Source organism: Narcine bancroftii, chromosome 3, assembly GCF_036971445.1.
Source record: "Narcine bancroftii isolate sNarBan1 chromosome 3, sNarBan1.hap1, whole genome shotgun sequence".
NCBI classification, from domain to species: Eukaryota; Metazoa; Chordata; class Chondrichthyes; order Torpediniformes; family Narcinidae; genus Narcine; species Narcine bancroftii.
This window is the reverse complement of record NC_091471.1, coordinates 319700489-319719080: the sequence shown is the minus strand read 5'-3', so window position 1 is coordinate 319719080 and position 18592 is coordinate 319700489. Positions and strand designations below refer to the sequence as shown.

General features: G+C 39.6%; 1 protein-coding gene across 6 annotated transcripts in view; it reads left to right on the top strand.

The window, feature by feature from the left end:
• rbbp6 (retinoblastoma binding protein 6) overlaps nucleotides 1-18592 on the top strand; it is a 97697-nt gene that overhangs the window by 63147 nt on the left and 15958 nt on the right. For all 6 annotated transcript variants that reach the window (XM_069928957.1, XM_069928956.1, XM_069928955.1 and 3 more), the window contains 8 exons: nucleotides 2672-2760; nucleotides 2857-2953; nucleotides 3736-3875; nucleotides 12191-12363; nucleotides 13596-13699; nucleotides 13965-14350; nucleotides 17374-17461; nucleotides 18502-18562. In XM_069928957.1, the coding sequence (XP_069785058.1) occupies nucleotides 2672-2760; nucleotides 2857-2953; nucleotides 3736-3875; nucleotides 12191-12363; nucleotides 13596-13699; nucleotides 13965-14350; nucleotides 17374-17461; nucleotides 18502-18562 (1138 nt within the window). The remainder of the gene's footprint in view (nucleotides 1-2671; nucleotides 2761-2856; nucleotides 2954-3735; nucleotides 3876-12190; nucleotides 12364-13595; nucleotides 13700-13964; nucleotides 14351-17373; nucleotides 17462-18501; nucleotides 18563-18592) is intronic.

Here is an 18592-nt window from a genome sequence, read left to right as displayed (position 1 = left end):
TTCTTATCAATGTTTCCTACTGCAAATTACCTTTATTCCATTTTGGACGTTCTATCCTGGTTTAATTTTAGTATTGTGTACCTAGTTTTGTTTGGCGGTGTCAAATATAATTATGGCTTGGTGTAATTGCAAGATACTATAATTTTAGCTTCTAAGATCCATTGTTTATAAACAAATTCTGGAGATAACAGGGACAGCTGCTTAAAAATGAAGAATGATTTAATTTACAATCTTGAACCTGTCTGGAGTCATCGAATGATGAGTAAGTAATATTAAAACAACACCAAGAACCCGTTCTGGTCAAGTAGTACATTTACAGGCCAATTTTCTGGTTGTCTAGACTTATCAACTGAGATGGAAAATGTTTCTGTGCAAAGGAAAAAAAACAACCTAAAGTTGAAAAATCAATAGAAAGGCACTAAACTGTTTTAATTATAAAGTTTAAGCTTTGTGGTTAGTTTATTTTAATAGAAGTTATTGGAATCATGTTAGATTATCCAGTCTTAAATGATGAAAAAAAGCTTTGGATTTATCTCTTTCAGAATATAAAGTCTTGGAATACTGCAGTCAATATGGCAGAAATTCCCCACAAACAATAATGTGGCAATAATCAAGTAATCAATCTTGGTTTAAGGGAGAACCTTTGGTTTGAGCAGTAGTTTGATTAGAAATAGTGTATATGAACTTTTGCATCTAAATTAGATGGCCGGGTTATGTGTGTACATGTTGGGGGCTCATGGAATGAAATTCTGTTGGCAACTGACATGTCGTACGAACAGGAGAGGTTGACAGTGATCAAAATCACATGACCAAAATGGTGTAGAATCAAGCTCATTAGAGGTTTTAAAAGGTAACTTGATTTGAGGGAGAACTGGGAGAATGGGGATATTAGGTGGGTGGTAATTGCTGGGTTATCAGATTTTGTAGTTGGATACCATGATGTGGATGGGAAGCTTAGTAGATACTGTAATTTAATCTGGTGTGGTGTGCAGTGGGGGGGGGGGGGGGGGTGGAGGATTCTAGATTTCATTGTGAGAATCAATTTTTGAGATTGAAAAGAGCACCATGTTTCCAGGAGTATGTTATACACAAGTCATTCTTTAAAAATAAAATATTAACTTCTCTGGTCAGCATGGACTCACTTATATGCTCCAAAGTCTACACCATTCATAGATTTTAAACTGAACATTTTCAGAAGAACATTTGTGAATGCATTGGAAGTTAAAACATATGGCCTTCAATAACTTTGCAGTGTTTGATGTGAGCAGATGTTTTTGTGCTGTTTTCATTGCAATGAAATCCCACTGGAAAGTAATTGAATGATCTCTAATAACCAATGTTAATACATGTAAGATAACCTGATGTACTGCTTTTTCTTCTTATCCCATTTCAGCCCGTTTCGGTTTTTCCAGGATTCATGGCCCTACCATACAAATTAAGGGTTGATAGGCCAACCTCAGCCTGATACCATTTCTTATCTCAGTTTTCCAAAACTGGAAATTGCAGTGTTTCCCTTGTAGCACTACAAGTTTTGAGGGCTCATGATGGGAAAAATCGAGTGATAAGTCGACTGTCATTTTTTTAATTAACATGCAGTTTGTTGGCATTTGACATCGCCTGCTATCTGGCAAATAATGTGCACTGGCATTAAAAGAAAAGCATCATATAGGTCTGAATATGAAAATTTTCTCTGATCCAAAACATCCAAAGAATATTGAGGCTTAGAAATTAGGCTTAGAAATTTGAATTTGCAAGAAAGTGAATGTTAATTCCAAAGAAATGTTAGCAGAATTGATCCTACCAAGGGTTTTACTGTATAAATGTATGTTTATTGTTTGTGTCTGAGATGGTGCCTGGGGCTATGTGTGTAAATTGTGCTGAATGGAACCCAAAGAGCCAGATATGAAAGCATCAATGAATTGTTTTTTCTTTATTACAGACTTTTAGTTGTGAGTACATCACCATTTAAATTAATGTCACATAAATGGTGGAAGAACACATCCCCTCCCCTTATCAAACGATGTCTCTGCAGTTGTTGTCTGTCATTTCTCATTTTTTAGTAAATCTTAACTATTTTGAGATTTTTTTTCATTCCATTCAGCTGAGGCCCTGATCTTGAAGTAAGCAGGATATAAAAAAACACTCGGTCCAACTTCAGCCATGGGCTGAAGTTTTTTCCTTCCAATGGTTATCAGTTCTTTGAATCCTGAACCTTGTTTTTGACTGGTCAAGCACCCCAAAATAATTAACTTTAAATATTAACAAATGTATTAATGTTTTAAATGTTTGGCATGAGATTTGTTTTTTTTTTTGCTGATGACTACATGGTAAATTGCAAAGAAGCAGTGATCTCTGAAGTCTCCATCATACAAAAAGATATTCCTTGGGATTGTGTAATAGAATTGTACATGATGTCTCCACGTTAAAAGTATTATAATTAGCTGCAGATAGCAGGCTTGAGGAACTTTCATCCCAGCTTCTGCCTCTTCCACCATTTCCTGCTTCTAAGCCAACCTCCTTTTCCTAGGATCAATGGTGGTTTCTTTTCTCTGGACTTGTTGATAACATAATAGCAATAAATACAGAGCTTCCTGCTGCTCTTTACAGGATGTGGAGTGTATAGAAAATTCTGGATAACTACTTTTTTTTGTAACACACACCTGTCAAACAGACGGCCAATCTGGCTGAAGCTAATGCCTCAGAGGAAGATAAAATTAAAGCAATGATGACTCAGTCTGGTCAAGAATATGATCCAGTCAAGTGAGTTGGAAAGGCCATTTAAAATTTGAAATATTGATTTGTAATCCACTGTTAGTTAATTACATTGTGTACTAACGATGTTAATTTTTTATTTAGCTACATGAAGAAACCTTTGGGTCCTCCTCCTCCAACATACACTTGCTTTCGTTGTGGAAAACCTGGTCATTACATTAAAAATTGCCCAACAAATGGGGTGGGTAAAATAACTTCAACCTTTTAACATTGTTGTAATAGTACTGGGGGAGGAAGGGGGTGTTGGAACTAGATGCTGGATTTCCAGGGAACAAGAAAATAAATTGAGTGAGGTGCTCAGCAGGTCAGGAAGCATCTGTGGAGAATGAATATTTTCATTTGTTTGCTGCCTATTTCCAGATTTTGCTTTTAAACTGTGTGCTTCTTGAAAAGTAGCTCACTGCCTTCTGTGGATCAGTAGCAATCAGCAAGATGCCAGAATGGGCAGATTGAGTGTTGAATGTATCAAAAAATGATCTGAACTCTTGAGAGAAGAGTGATCTTGCATTAGTGTTATTTCAAAAGCAACCTCAACTCTGTTGAAGTCCTGGTTACTTCTATACAAATCTAATGGCATTATGCAATTCAGTTGCCTACTGTTTGCTGCTGAGATGAATGAATGGCCTTTTGACCTATTCTTAGAGTTGGACCTTAACAAGCAATTCATCTAAAATTTTGTTTGGGCCTGTCATCAAAGTGAACTTCTAGCTTGGCAGGCAAGGTAAAATCTGGTTTTGTAAAATACTCAGAATTAGTTTTTGATGCATTCTCAATTATCTCCATGGGAGTTACACAACTGGATTTTTTTTTACAGCTGGGCAAGTTTCCAATTCAAGGTGAAGGCTCTGGGACATGTGCTTATTGAGGACTAACGTTCTTGTAACCACAGAAAATTTGTTAACATTGCTCTGTCTGGGAAAGATTAATTTAAACACTTCGATTTATCTGTAAAAAAAAATTTAGGACAAAAACTTTGAAGCTGTTCCAAGGATTAAGAAGAGCACGGGCATTCCCCGTAGTTTTATGGTAGAAGTTGATGACCCAAATATGAAGGGTGCAATGCTTACCAACACTGGGAAATATGCGATACCTACCATTGACGCGTAAGTACTGTAACTTTTATCTCCATTATCAAGCTGCTGATTTGCTGTTGGTTAGGTCTTGGTCTTTATATGATGCAAATGCTTAATTCAAAATTTCTGTACTCTTGTGTGGCTGAGAAGCCATTTTTTCAGATTTATTGCCAGAATACATACATGGTGATTCTTTTTTTCTGCAGGTGAGGTGGAACTACCACTTATTAGTAGTGCCAAAAAAAAACTGTACACCGCAAATACACGTAAATAAATGAAGAATGGTAAACAGATAATGAAAGTAAACAAATTGCAATACTGACAGAATAAAAAAAATCAATAAAGAGCACTCCCTGATTGAGTTTGTCATTGATGGTTGAGGGTAGCAATTGTTCCTGAACCTGGTGGTGCGAGTCATGGCACTTATAACTTCTTTCCTGATGGCAGCAGAAGGAACAGAGTGTGTGCTGGGTGGTGTGGGTCATTGATGATTGCTGTATCTCTCTGAATCCAGCATTCTATGCAGATGTTCTCGATCATGGGGAGGGCTTTGCCTGTGATGTCCTGAGCTGTGTCCACTACCTTTTGGAGGACTTTATGTTCAGGGGTACTAGTGTCCCTATTCCAGACCATGATGCAGTACACTTACCTCTACACGTCTTTAGAAATTTCGCAGGGCTTCTGGTGTCGTACCATAGCTTTACTTCCTGAGGAAATAGAGCCGCTGATGTGTTTACTTTGTGATGCCATTAGAGTGTTGGATCCAGGAAAGATCCTTCAAGATGGTGACTCCCACAAACTTAAATTTGCTCACCACCTCTACCTCTGATCCCCCCAATGATCACTGGATTTCCCTTCCTGAAGTCAAAAATCAGCTCCTTAGCTTTGGTGACATTGAGTTCAAGCTTGTTGGTGCACCATTCAGCCAAGTTTTCAACCTCCCTCCTGTATGCTGATGCATCACCTCTCTTAATACAAGCTACTACCATAGTATTCTCGGCAAATTTAGTGTTATTTATGGAAATAACATAGCGAGCCACACAGTTGTAAATGTAAAGTAAATAGACTGGGGATTAAGAATGCAGCTTCTGGTGTTTTGGCACTGATGGAAATTGTGGAGGAGAGGTTCTTACCAATCCTCACTGATAGTGGTCTGGAGGTGAGGAAATCCATGATCCAATTACACAGTGGAGTGTTGAGTCCCAAGTCTTGGAATTTGCTAATCATTTTTGAGGGGATGATTATGTTAAATTCTGAACTGTAGTCAATAGAGAGCATCCTGATGATGTGTAGAGCCAGTGAGATGGCATCTGCTATAGACTTGTTGCTACAAAAGGCAAACTGGAATGTATCTACATTGCCACTCACAGGAGCTGATAAGCATCAACACCAGCCTTTCAAAGCACTTCATCACTGGAGTTTTGTATCAAGGAAATGTTCTCTGATAAACTGGGAATATAAAGTGCACAGAAAATAAGGTTATTTCATTCAGAATGACATTTATTCAGTCTTTGCAAAAGGGAATTGAACTTGCTTGGTTAGAGAAGAAGCCAGTACTTTGTAATTCCTGTGCCATATGGGAATGTCAAGACAGTGTGATCAATCCAATGGGAACTACTTCCTGATTGTTGAAATGCAGCTCAATATTTCTGATCTGGAATCATTGGAAGGTAGTTTTTGATTGTATGTTCTGGGAAGTGGAAAATCTATCTTTGCAGAGAGACAAAACCAATCTGAATGCCAAATGGGAAGACGAGGAGAACCTGTAGATGCAGGATTTACAAAAAACTTTTGAGAAGGTGCCATCTGATGCATAAGATGCTCTTGGTTTTGGGGAAGTGTTAGCATTGAAGACTGGTTGTCACAAAGATGACTGGGACTGGATGGATCTTTTCTCAGGCTGGAAGGTTCAGTTTGTCGTGCTCAAATGTTTGATTTGTCTTAATCCACTGGAGGAGAGGGCAGATTTTAAGATGTTTAGATTTATCAATTACAGAAATATAGGTGGGATAGTATATTTCAATTTAGTATATTTGAACAAATAGTTGAGAACCTGAAAAATGGAATCAAAGACAGCAATGAGGAAGTGTACTGAGTGAGATAGATTAGCTAGTTGAGTGGTGTCACAACAACAATCTTGCACTCAATGTTTGCTTGTGGACTTCAGGAAGCGGAAACCAGGAGAACACAACGCATTGGTTATTGAGGGGTCAGCAATGGAGAGGATAAGGATCTTCAAATTCCTGGGTGTCAATATCTCTGAAGACTTATCTTGGGGCCATCATGAAGAAGGCTTGCCAGTAGTTAAGAGTTTGAGGGGATTTAGTGTGTTAGCAAAGACTTGCAAATTTCTACACCTATGCTGCGGAGAGCATACTGACTGGTTGCACCAGTGTCATGGAGGTGCCAATGCATAGGACAAGAAAAAGCTACTGAAGGTTTTAAACTCGGCCAGTGCAATCATGGGCATTAGTTTTCACTCCATTAAGGACATTTACAAGAGGCTGTGTCTCAAGAAAGCAGCTTCTATCATCAGGGACCCTTACAGCCCTGGCCATGCCCTTTTCCTCATCGCTACATTCAGGAAGGAAGTATAGGAGCCTGAAGACAAACACTCAATGTTACAAAAAAAGCTTCTTCCCCTCTATCAGATTTCTGAACAGTCACTGGACACTACCTAATTTTTTTTCTCCCTTTTTTTGCACTAATTTAAAAAAAAATCTTGTATTTACAGAATTGTAATTTTTAGCAGATTTGCATAATGCTGCAGCAAATTTTGTGTCACATGTTCATGAGAATATTTCTGATTCTAAAATTGAGCTCGTGAGAGGAATCTAAAGGTAGACTGATCTGTATGGAGAAGGATTCCAGATGTATAAAAAACAAAGATCTGGGTACTTGTGCATAAATTAAAAAGCTAGTGAGCTGGTGGTTTAGAAGGTAAATGGTACGTTACCCTCGATTGCAAAGGTGTTTGAGTAAAGAAGGAAAAAATTGTTCCAGAGGATGCTGCCAAAATTGTAGCAGAGATACTGGAGCAAGTGTGAAGAAAAAAGAATGAGGTACCAGGACAATGGCTTGAAGTCACATGATCTTAAGTGGAGTGAGGAAGTGTTTGTCATTTTTTTTTCAGTCCTTCCTATAGGTCCCAAAGGACAAATGTAACCGTTCAAAAAAAGGTTTAAGGATATGCCAATAGCTGCAGGGCAGGCAATTTAATCTGCCACAGAAAATCCCCTCCGAGCAATAAGGGAGAAATGATAGCCATACAGCCTCCAAATTTGTAAAATTACAGAATATTTACCCCTTAAATTATAAGTAATTTTTTTCCTAAAGGAATACAACTTTGAATCTCTGTATGCCATCTTTCTAATGTTAATGAAAGATCCGATTTCCATGTTACAGCGATGCATTTTCTTGCTATTACTAAAGCCAACTTAATAAATTTCAATCGAAAATCTGACAAAGATAGTTTTGGAGTAATACTTTCAAAATTTCCTAACAATAATAATTCAGGAATAATGAGTCTAAAATTATAATTTTTAAATTATTTTGAATCCTCCTGGCCAGTGAACTTTTCCCTAAATGAATAATAACTTCTGCAACAATATTTTTTGGATCCTTGAGTGTCATCTGAAGCAATCCAAATTAATATATAGCTATGTTATTATGCATTTTATATTTAGATTTTAGTCTTTAGGATTAGTTTAGGTGGGTGGGGGGGTATTTAGGGTTTTTTAGTTTTAGTTATTCTTTTATATATTATCAACATATTTGTAGACATTGTAATAATTGTGATTTGTTATTGTTATAATGATCATGTATGTTGATTTCAGTAAATTATTAATGATAGCCATGTAGTGAAGTGGTTGATGGAGTCTGGATTTGATAATTTAGTCAGAATGACTGACTCACATTTTTTGAAGTCTCAGAATGTGACGCTACTGATGATATTCAGCTTTTTATTAAAGACTGGTGAACAGAACTGCGGACCATAGAATTAGAGGGTCAGCAGTATGCATTGTGGATTAGCTCCTTTTACTCCAAAGACTTATCAGTAATGGTGTTTCCCAAGACCATTAGCTGTTACATACCAGATTTGTAAAGTCAAAAGGTGGTTACTGGATCATGCAAGATTGAAAAATGCATGTTAACTTGGATTTGCTAAAAATGAAGAGTAAAATTGAATTCATGGTGAACAATGAAATTAGTTATATATTGCAGAATGGCTGATAAGTGGCAGATGGGATTTAGTACAATGAAATGATGAACTACAGAAAGAGTGAATCCTAGATTTATAAAGGCAGGGAGAACTAAAGATGGAAAGCTATCTTGAACATGTGTGAAGTATTACTTTGGCTAAACTGGACTTTAGGTCCAGTTCTGATCACCAGGCTGAAGTGAAGATCCTAAAAAAGTAAAAGTGTAATTAACATATATGTCGTTATATAGGGTGATCCTCAAAACATAAAAATTTCACCTTAAAATCGGGTCATCCTATACAAAGGGTCTAAAATTCTTGACAGTGGAATCAACACCACTGCTGTCTTCCTTCGGGCTTCAACTCAATCTCATGCTTGTCCCGCTAGTTATTTGTGAATTCTCAATACTCCTCTGCAGGGTCTATCTGACTGTTGATGGTCCTGTACATCTGTTACAGGAAACAACACTTTTTTAAATTTCCAAGTAAAATTTGTACCTTTAATTAATCATTTGTTATTAAAATATTGTGATTTTCTTTTTTATTTTAACAGCATGCACTGGGCAGCAGTGCCAGATTTTGGGGGATGGTTGCCTTTGATCTAGCCAAAGGGAATCGCTCAAAACCTACTTTTTAGGTAGAAATTCCGGAGTCGTCGTGTACATGAGTCGTCCTATGCAACAGCAGATACATTACTGAAATTAAATGAGAAATTAGGAAGCTCACTATAAAGACTAGTTTTTTTTTAACCTCAGACTAAAGAAAATTGAGAAGTGTTTTCTGTAGAGCAAAGTTACATAGGAAGGTGGGACTGGCAGTACTGGGCTCCACAGATCTGGTAAGTATTCACGTAGGCCATTTAACCACCAGTGACATGACAGTTCTGATCTTAGTTATTCTTCTAAGAATTTTGAATGCTTGAATAATGTCCTGAATATATTCTTTGCAAATAGGCAGGTTCAGACTATTCTGTCTTATTAATGGTTTAAATTCCTTGCATGGAATTAGAAATATTTACAGTGCAGCTCTGGTTACTTGCCCAACAAAAATAGAACCATATAGATTGCTGCCATTTCCCATGTGGGGCGGCATGGTTGGCGTAGTGGTTAGCACAACGCCTTTACAGTGCCAGTGATCAGGACCGTCTGCGAGGAGTTTGTACATTCTCCTGTGTCTGCATGGATTTTCCTTGGGGGCTCCGATTTCCTTCCACCATTCCAAATGTACTGGGAGTGTAGATTAATGAGGTGTAAATTGGCCGACACTGACTCGTGGGTAGAAATGGACTGGTACTGTGATTAGTCATGCTATGACTAAATTTTAAAAAATTTTTAGCAACTGCTACGCAGAATGAAACACACCTCTACCGCATTGGAGGTTTCAAACGAACTGTTTATTCAAACTTCACGCGCGCCCCTTTAAGGGCTCTGCCCCCGTGTTGGCGGTGACGTCACTACGCTCGCCCTAGGCCCGGAGTCGCGCGCCAATGGCGCCATTTTCTTGCGGCTGCCCTGCCGTTGCGGCAGTACTGGCAGGGCAGGTTCGCCACGAGGATGTGTGCCGCCACAATATATGTGTGTGTGTATATATAAATATATATATATATATATATAGCCTCAAAGCTCATAGCTTCTCAAGTCCTCATTCAGGGGATTGAGTTTGAGTCATGAGGTATTATTGAAACTCCATACTCTTGGAGCATTGTGTTTAGTGCTGGTAAGGATGTAGAAGATTTGAAGAGGGTTCAGAGGAGAGTTATCAAGATGTTGGCTGGATTCGAGAAAGTGTCTTATGAAGTGTCCTGGGTAAACTTGTACCTCTCACTTTGTTCGTTTTAGATTGGTCACAGTGTTTGAGCTACCGAAAGAAAACAGAAGCACACACCGAGAGCACTTCAGTTTATACAAATCTTTATTACTAAATCTAAAGCTGAATTCAAACTACAATATGCAAGCCTTTCCCAATTATACTTATCAATGCCTAGACTGGTCCCAACTGCCGAAGCGAGACAACGACCGCATACTTGTAGTAGGTTGTCTGGACGCCGGTAGCAGCTTCTCCACCTCCCCCAACCGGGACATTGGTTGGAGTCTAGAAGTTGTTCTTCTTGCTGAGAGATGTTGCCACCTCTCGGAGAGTCTCAAACTTCAGCAGTGGGACCATGGCTTATATTACCCAAAAATTGTGTACTCATAGCTTATCTCTTTGAATAAATGATTTAATTATCTTCAAGGACTCTTGACAGTCTGCGACCAACAAAAGACAACTGCATCTCTGGGCCTCATGGTGGAAATTAGATAATGTCTACTGATTCATATGCATCCCTTCTTGCATAAGCTGGTCTAAATCCTCCATTACATGAAGCAAGGTTGATAGCACTAGAACTTTTCTTTGGAGTGATGAAGGATGAGAGATGACAATGGAGGTATCTTAGATTATGGGAGGCATGGGTAGCATGGACAGCCAGCCCTTACCTGGACCAACAATAGCAAATAGTAGAGGGCATCTTTTAAAGTTCAGAAGAAGAAAGGTTAGGGAAGATGTCAGAGGTTAGCTTTTTTTAACTCAGTGGTTAGTGTCTGGAATACTTTGCCGGGGTGGTGATGGAGTCTGGTTCAATATGAACATTCAAAAAACTCTTAGATACACACGTGGATGCAAGAAAAAGGGTTATAGGTGTGAAGTTGGGAAGCGTTATATTGTTGTGGAGTAGATTACATGAGTCGGCACAACATTGAGGTTCTAAAAGCATGTACTGAGCTGGGATAAGTTTTTCCTTTGGGCACTGGTTTCCTTCCACCCTTCAAAACGTTCTGGGGATTGTAGGTCAATTGGGTGGAACAGGCTCGTGGGCCAGAAGGTCCTGTAACTGTGCTGTATGTCTAAATTTTAAAAAGTTGCACTTTAGAGATTTGGCATGTGGGCCTCTATAAATATAAGGAGGCACAGACAGCGTAGCAGATAGCACAATGCTGTTACAGCGCCAGCGACATGGGTTTGGATTCTGCGCTGTCTAAGGAGTATATACGACTTCCCTCTGGGTTTCCTCTGGGTGCTTCGGGTTTCTCCCCCTTTCAAAAGCATACAGGGGTTGTACGTCAATTGGGTGGCTCGTGGGCTGGAAGGACCTGTTACCATGCTATTAAAATTTAAAGCAAGAACATCCACATTTTTTGAGGGCTACTTCCAGCAAAGATAGCATTGGTGACCAAAGAGATAGCATTTGAGTGCAGGGTCACATCCAAAAGGTTAACCTATTCACTGGCACTTTTGTGTTCCCTCTTTACCTCTGACTGCGTTTCTATGTAAAGTACAAATGTAATAATCCAGTTCGCAGATTTCACCATGGTGTCACCTGATTAAACGGGATAATGAAACTTCCTATAGGGATGAGGTTCAGCTCAACACTCGGAAGACCAAGTGTTCGTGGACCAGGTGGTCCAGAAACCACATTCGCATCAATGGAGTGGAGTGTTTACCAAGCTTAAATTCCTTGGCGTCAAATCTCTGAAGATCTCACTTGGTCCTTCAGTTCTGATCAACAAGGCAGAACAGCGTCTTTATTTTTTTGAGGAGCATCCACCTCTGTCCCAGGATACTGTTGGATTTCTATTGATGCACAATGGGGGAGTGTGTTAACATATGGTATTTCGGTGTGGTGTGGGAATTGTATTGCACAAGATTGCAAGACACTCCAACGGATCGTGAAAACTGCCCAAAGGATTATTGGAATCCAATTGCTTATCATTAAAAAAATCTTTTGGGAATGATGTTTGGGCAAGGCGAGAAACATCAAAGATGCAACACACCTGAATCATGGACTATTCTTTCTTCCCCCATCAGGCAGACACTGCAGGAGCCTTTTTTTTTTAAACAAAGCCGTGACTGTCGAACACTAAATTACGGCACAGAGTGGTGTTTTTAACACTTTGTTGTAGAATGGTGTTGTTGGTTTTAATTGCACATGTTTTATCGTTATGTACACGGCATTTTTTTTAAACTTCCGGTCAATGCTGGTTGGGTTTATTGGGCTGCTTTTACGGGTACAGTGACAATAAATTGTATCATCATTATCACGTTACTAATTTTGGTAGCTTGTCTTTGTTGATCTTAGTCCCTAACTATCGTGTACTGTGTCTTCTAGAGAAGCTTACGCACAAGGCAAGAAGGAAAAACCGCCATTCTTGCCTGAGGAGCCCTCCTCGTCCTCTGAAGAGGAAGATCCAATTCCCGATGAACTGTTATGCCTGATCTGCAAAGATCTCATGATGGATGCTGTTGTTATACCATGCTGTGGGAACAGTTACTGTGATGACTGTAAGTGATCAAGCCAAGTTCAGTTTTTTGGGGTGGGGGGGTTGATCAAATACTGCTCCACGTCAGAACAAATGATGAAAGTAGATATGGACAAATGTTTTCAAGAATAATAATGCCTCGAAGGTACCAGTCTTATCATCTGAGCACTCAGTGAGCTACATGCAAGTCGTCTTTGGCTGGAATGGATTTGTGATGAATGCTTGCTTTCTTATGAATGGTTGCCGGACACAGGAGTATTTCTATTGGATGAGATTGTGGCAATAGTCAGCAAGATGAGCCCTTAATCTAAAATGGGGTGAGGGTAGAAAAAAGGAAGGCTTTGAATTATTGGGGTAAAGATAAAATGAGGCAGTTATTGATGTGTGCAGCAACACATGTGGGCCATGTTGGGAGAACAAAGAGATAAAATTTAAGGCTCAATTTAATTGAATGGCAAGACTGACCATTTAATATTCGGGAGATAGACATTTCAGGTGCATTCAAAAAGGGGTGCAAAAGAAGAATGAGAATCTAATTTCTGCTTAGAGAAAACATCACATCAGTACTTTGAGAATATATTCTGGAGAGATGGGTAGAGTTTGGAAAAGAGAGAGTAAAGGGGTCATGTTGTAGCTTTATAAAGCTTTGGCCTGCCACGCTTGGAATTCTATACGTAATTCTGGTCGCCCTGTTACAAGAAGAATGTAGACACTTTGGAAAGGGTACAGAAGAGGTTCACTGGAATCTTGCCTGGTTCAGAGTGTTTGAGTTATAAGAAGAGTTCAAACAAACTTGGGTTCTTTTCCCTGGAGTGTCAGAAGCTGAGAGAGGGCCTGATAGAGGGTGTATTGAATCATGAAAGTCATTGATAGGGTGGACCATTAGAATCTTTTCCCTAGGGCAGACGTGTCTCCCACAAGAGGACATGCATCTGAGGTGAAGGAAAGGGAGATTGGTGGGAGTAGTGGTGCAAGCAAATCGAATAGTAGCATTTAAGATGGACACATAATGGTAATGGAAGGTTATCTACCAAGTTCAAGCAGCATAGTTTTAGTTGGACTTGGACATCATATTCACACGGGCAAGTAAAATGAGATGAGTTCTCTTCAGGTCCAGGCATCGTATTTTGCATTTACCTTAATGACAGGAAAGGATCCGTAAGCTTCATCTGTTCTCATCATTTATGAATAGTAAAGTCACTCCTTTATTGTTAACAGATTGTTTTTTTTTTCCTCTCCTTATTTTGTGTTCAGGCATCAGAACATCACTGCTGGAGTCTGAGGAACACACCTGCCCTACCTGCCACCAGTCAGATGTTTCTCCTGATGCACTAATTGCAAACAAATTTTTAAGACAGGTACACTTGAGTTTTGTTCTGTATAACACTTCAATACAACCTCTATTTGCCACCATTTTAAACTTTAATAAAACAACCATAAATTTATTGTTAGTAGCTAATCCCTGTACAAATCTGATTTGACAGTGTTCTGTAAACCAATTTCATTTGTTGCCATTAAAATTAAATTTTATAATTATTTACATCAATCTTGTAATGTGCTTGGGAATTGAAGAGGATAGAATTTCTGAACAATCATGGAAGTTGAATTCTTTTCTTTTTACAGGCTGTCAACAACTTCAAAAATGAAACTGGTTACACAAAAAGAACCCGTAAACAGCAGCTGACCCAACAGCAACAACGCCTGGCTCCTCAAATGCAAAACCAACAGCCTAGTCTGAGGCCTTTACCACCCATCAATCCGCAGCCTGTTTTACCCTTGACCAGAACGGTCATAACAAAGTCGACAGATGTTCCAATTACCAATGCTCCAGCAGCAGGGCATATTTCTCTCCCGGTCTCCATTTCAAGTGCAGCTTCTGCTCCAGTACGTGCTCCTTCTCCTGTGAAATTGAATAGAGATACCTCTGCTGCCACCATCCCTGTTCCAGATGTGTCATCAGCTGTTAATGTTCATCATTTACCGTCAAAGCATGAGGAAGAAGATATTCTGTAAGTTAAATTTTTTACTGAGCATTTTTAAGGATTGTAAAAGCGTCAGATGAGAAAATTATTTAATGGGCCATAGATAAGAATAAAGATTTCTACAAAAGAGTAGCCTGCTGTTGGTGTCCCTGCCTCATTTTAAATTGTATTTCTGACTTCTCAATCTTTGAATCACCATTTCACCATTTTTCTCCTTCAAAATAGTGCCAGAAGATACAAGAATACAACAAAAATAAATAATCTTGTATACTGTCTTCATTTTGTGATTGGCTCCTGTCTTGTGCATAACTATGCAAAAGGTGTGAGCTATTTGCAAATTAAGCTAATTTGCCCATTTATCATCCATCTACTATAAACCCCAATTGCAGTTTTTAACCTTTTCTTTTCTTTGGCTTGGCTTCGCGGACGAAGATTTATGGAGGGGGTAAAAAGTCCACGTCAGCTGCAGGCTCGTTTAACCAGACTCTGAACAATTACAACATTTTTGTCTCATTATGGTTTCCAGAACTAAATCCTAAAATTTAGTCATTCATTATTAATTATAAGGCTGATTATCTGAGACAAATCTCAGTTGTTTGCTAAACCAAGACTTGGCTAACAGAGAACTCCGCAATCTGACCAGAGGGTTTTTTCATAGTTGGCATCAAAGTTTGGATTCTGGCAAAGAGATAGTGTGGGTGATTTTTAGTTAATATTGGCTGGTGTACAAACGTTGGGAGTCCTGTCAACCTCCTGCTCCTCTGCCTTAGAGCAAATCTCATTTTAAATGCAGACCATTCTAACTACCCCGAGAGTTCACATCAGTGATGATCACAAACAGCCACTTGCGGAGCTGTCTGGTCAGTATATGGTGTGTAAACAAGAGATGGCCCACCATGACACACTGCAAATCCTTTATCGGTGACTTTAACCAGGCCTGTCTCAAGAAAACCTTGCCTAATTACAACCAGCACATAACTTGCTGTGCTTGAAGTCGCAACACAATTGATTACTCCTTCACTAAGACAGGAAGACTTAGAGTTCTTCCCCGAGACTCCCATTTTGGAAAGTTATATCACCTGGTGGTTCTCATTCTGCCTGCATACAGATAGCCTAAAATGAGAGGTTCCAGAGATTGGGACAGCCAGAAGGTTGTTGCGGAGGCTAAAGAATGGTTACCGGACTACCTCGAGTCAGTGAATTGGGTGGTGCTCAAGATCTGAATGAGTTATAGACTTTATCAAAACAGCTATGGACGACTATGTCCCCTCCAATTTGTTCAGGGTTTTCCCTAACCAAAAGCCCTGGATTAACAATTAAAACCAGCACCTGCTAAGAGCCAGATCACAGGTCCAGAATGCAACACAAAGAGCAGGTATGTCCTATGAAAAGCCATCTCCTGGGCAAAGTGGAGATTTCGGGTGAGAATGGAAATAACGAAGGGCACCCAACAATTGTGGCAGGGCCAAAATGCTACAAAAGCAAATCCATGGCAGTAAGAGACAGCAAAGCTTCACTCCCAGATGAAGTTAATGCCATCTGTGCCTGATTTGACCACCATGTCCCTAATGATCTTCCACTGTCAGTATCAGAGATGACTTGTGGGCTGCTTTCAAGAATTAATCCAAGGAGAGTATCCAGTCTGGATGGCATACCCAGCCGAGTACTGAAAACCTACGCAAACCAACTTGCCAATGTGTTCATGAATATCATCAACATCTCACTCTGGGAAGGCATGGTATCCTCCTAATTCAAACAGGCCTCAAGTTCTGGTGCCCAAGCAGAGTGTGGTAACCTTGCTTAATGACCCCTGACCCGCAGTATTCGCAACTAGTGAAGCAGCTGGTGGTGAAGCATATCAGCTCCTGTCTGAGTGGCAACCTGGATCTGATCCGGTTTGTTGACCACAGCAGATGCCATCTCATTGACTTTATACAAAATCTTAGCGCATCTGGACAGCAAAGGAGCATACATCAGGATGCTCTTTATCAACTCTCCCTACTATTGAGGAAATATACATGGAATGCTGCCGTTGGAGAGCAGCAGGACAGGCTCTCTGTTCTCACTGCTGCTATCAGGAAGGAGGTATAGGTGCTAGAAGACTGGCACCATCAGGTTCAGGAACAGTTACTACCCCTCTACCATCAGACTCTTCCAACAACAAACTCAATCAGAGACTCATTTAAGGACTCTTCGCTCATTATTTATTACCAAATATTTTTTCTTCTATATTGCATAGTCAGTTTGTTTACATTTCTTTTTTAGTTTACATTTCTCTCTTTTGTATACGTATATACTGATAAAGTAGAAATTCTGCCTGGTCCACAGGATAAAGGATCTCAGGGTTGGAAATTATGTCAACTATGTACTCTTGACAGTAAATCTGAACTTTGTAATTGTATTTCAAAACCAACTCCAAGTAAAATTTGAACATGACAACACAGTCCTTCAGCTAATGATACTGTGCCAACCTGCTCAACAATCTAAACATTCCCAAATTCACACCATCTTTTTCTTGCATCCAAGTGTTTGTTTAAGATTCTTTTAAATATTCCTATTGTACCAGCCTCCTCCACCCCTGGCAATGCATTCCAAGCACCCATTACTTTCTGTGAATATAAAAAAAAAACTCCTTGATGTTGCCCTTAAACTTTCCTCCCTTCATCTTAAGCAGATATCTTCTGGTATTTACTACTGTTGCCATAGGATAAAGGTGCTGGCTGTCTATCGTATAGATGCTTCTCATAATCACCTCTAAAGAAAAGCCATATCTCGAGACTTTGCCTCATAAGGCACATTCTCCAATTCCGGCAGCATCGTGGTAAATCTGTCCACCCTCTCCAAATTTTCCTCATCCTTCCTGTAATAAGGCAACCAGAACTAAACACAATATCTTAAGTGTGGCCTAACCAGAGTTTTATAGAGCTGCAACTTTACTTCACGGTTCTTGAACTCAATCCCCAGCATGCCATAAGCTTTCTTAACTATAAGTTTGGAAGTTAAACCTTGAATGTACTTGAAAGCAGAGAACATTGTTATCTCCCTTTTAGTGAAATTGGCAAATCAAGTGTGACTGTTACCTCTGGAATAACAACTACCAATCCATCCATGTCTACAAGCAGCACTTCAGTACTGAAGGTAAGTCACTAGCCTTGTCTGTGTTATAATCGAATGCCACTGACACCTCCACATGGACCAAAGGGCCTGTTCCTGTGCTGTCTTGTTCTATATTCTTTGACTCCTAACCAATTTTGTGTCCATTTGGCTAGGTCACCCTAAATTCTGTGATCTAACCTTCTAGACCAGCCAACTACCTGGGATCCTGTCCTATGACACCTCTGTCCTATCCCTCTCTCTTAACCCTCCCCTCAATTTGAAACCAACTTGACAACACGTATGTCGAAGGGATTTGCTACAAGTGCTGCCTAAGCCACTGTTTCCAGTAATCTTTTGAAATTAACCAGATCTCCATCTGCATTTTAAAAATTATTTTAATTGTTGAAATGTCACCAGCATCATTTGATCTTCACAGTGATGGGACATTGATCGAAAATGCTTGGAGTTGGGTGCATTTTGAATGTGAGGTTTCTTCGCAGTGGACCCTCCCCTCCCACTGGTAAAAGGCAGTTTCCTGTCTTCCAAGAAGTTAATGTTTTCTTTTTGTGGATTGGTGCAAAGTTCTGGTCACATTGAAGTTGAAATTTTTTACTCTGATATGTAGAATCTGGTCTGTTGGAAGTTCATTACCTATGCTGGAATCACTAAAACTTAATTATTCACATTGAAGAGAGCATAGTTCATTGGCCTGTACTCAGTTTGAAATATGAATGCAGCCGACTAGTTGCAAGATTAGGACTGTACATCTCACCGCAGAAGTGGAATCGGAGTCTGATCTTGTGATAACTATTTAAGCCAATCCCATTTGCTGGATTATGCCTGTGTTTCTGTCCAGCTCTTCTATCTAACTACATCGTGATTGATTTCACCTCTACTAACTCTGGCAGCTTGGGGAACTTCATTAAAGAATGACACAGAGGAAGGACAGTGATAGGCAGCATAATGTGGATATGTTGGGGCATTCATTTTCAAGGAAGTTTAGGATTGACCAGTAAATGTTATCTTGGCCACATTTCTATCTGCCAGTCAGTGATGAAGCTTGATTATTGTTCTGTTTGCAGGGTTATCAGGTTCCTGTCCTCGGTCATCCTGCTTCACACGGACAATCCATACCCACGACAGGTTTGTTACTTTGGAAGTGGTTGTCAGATT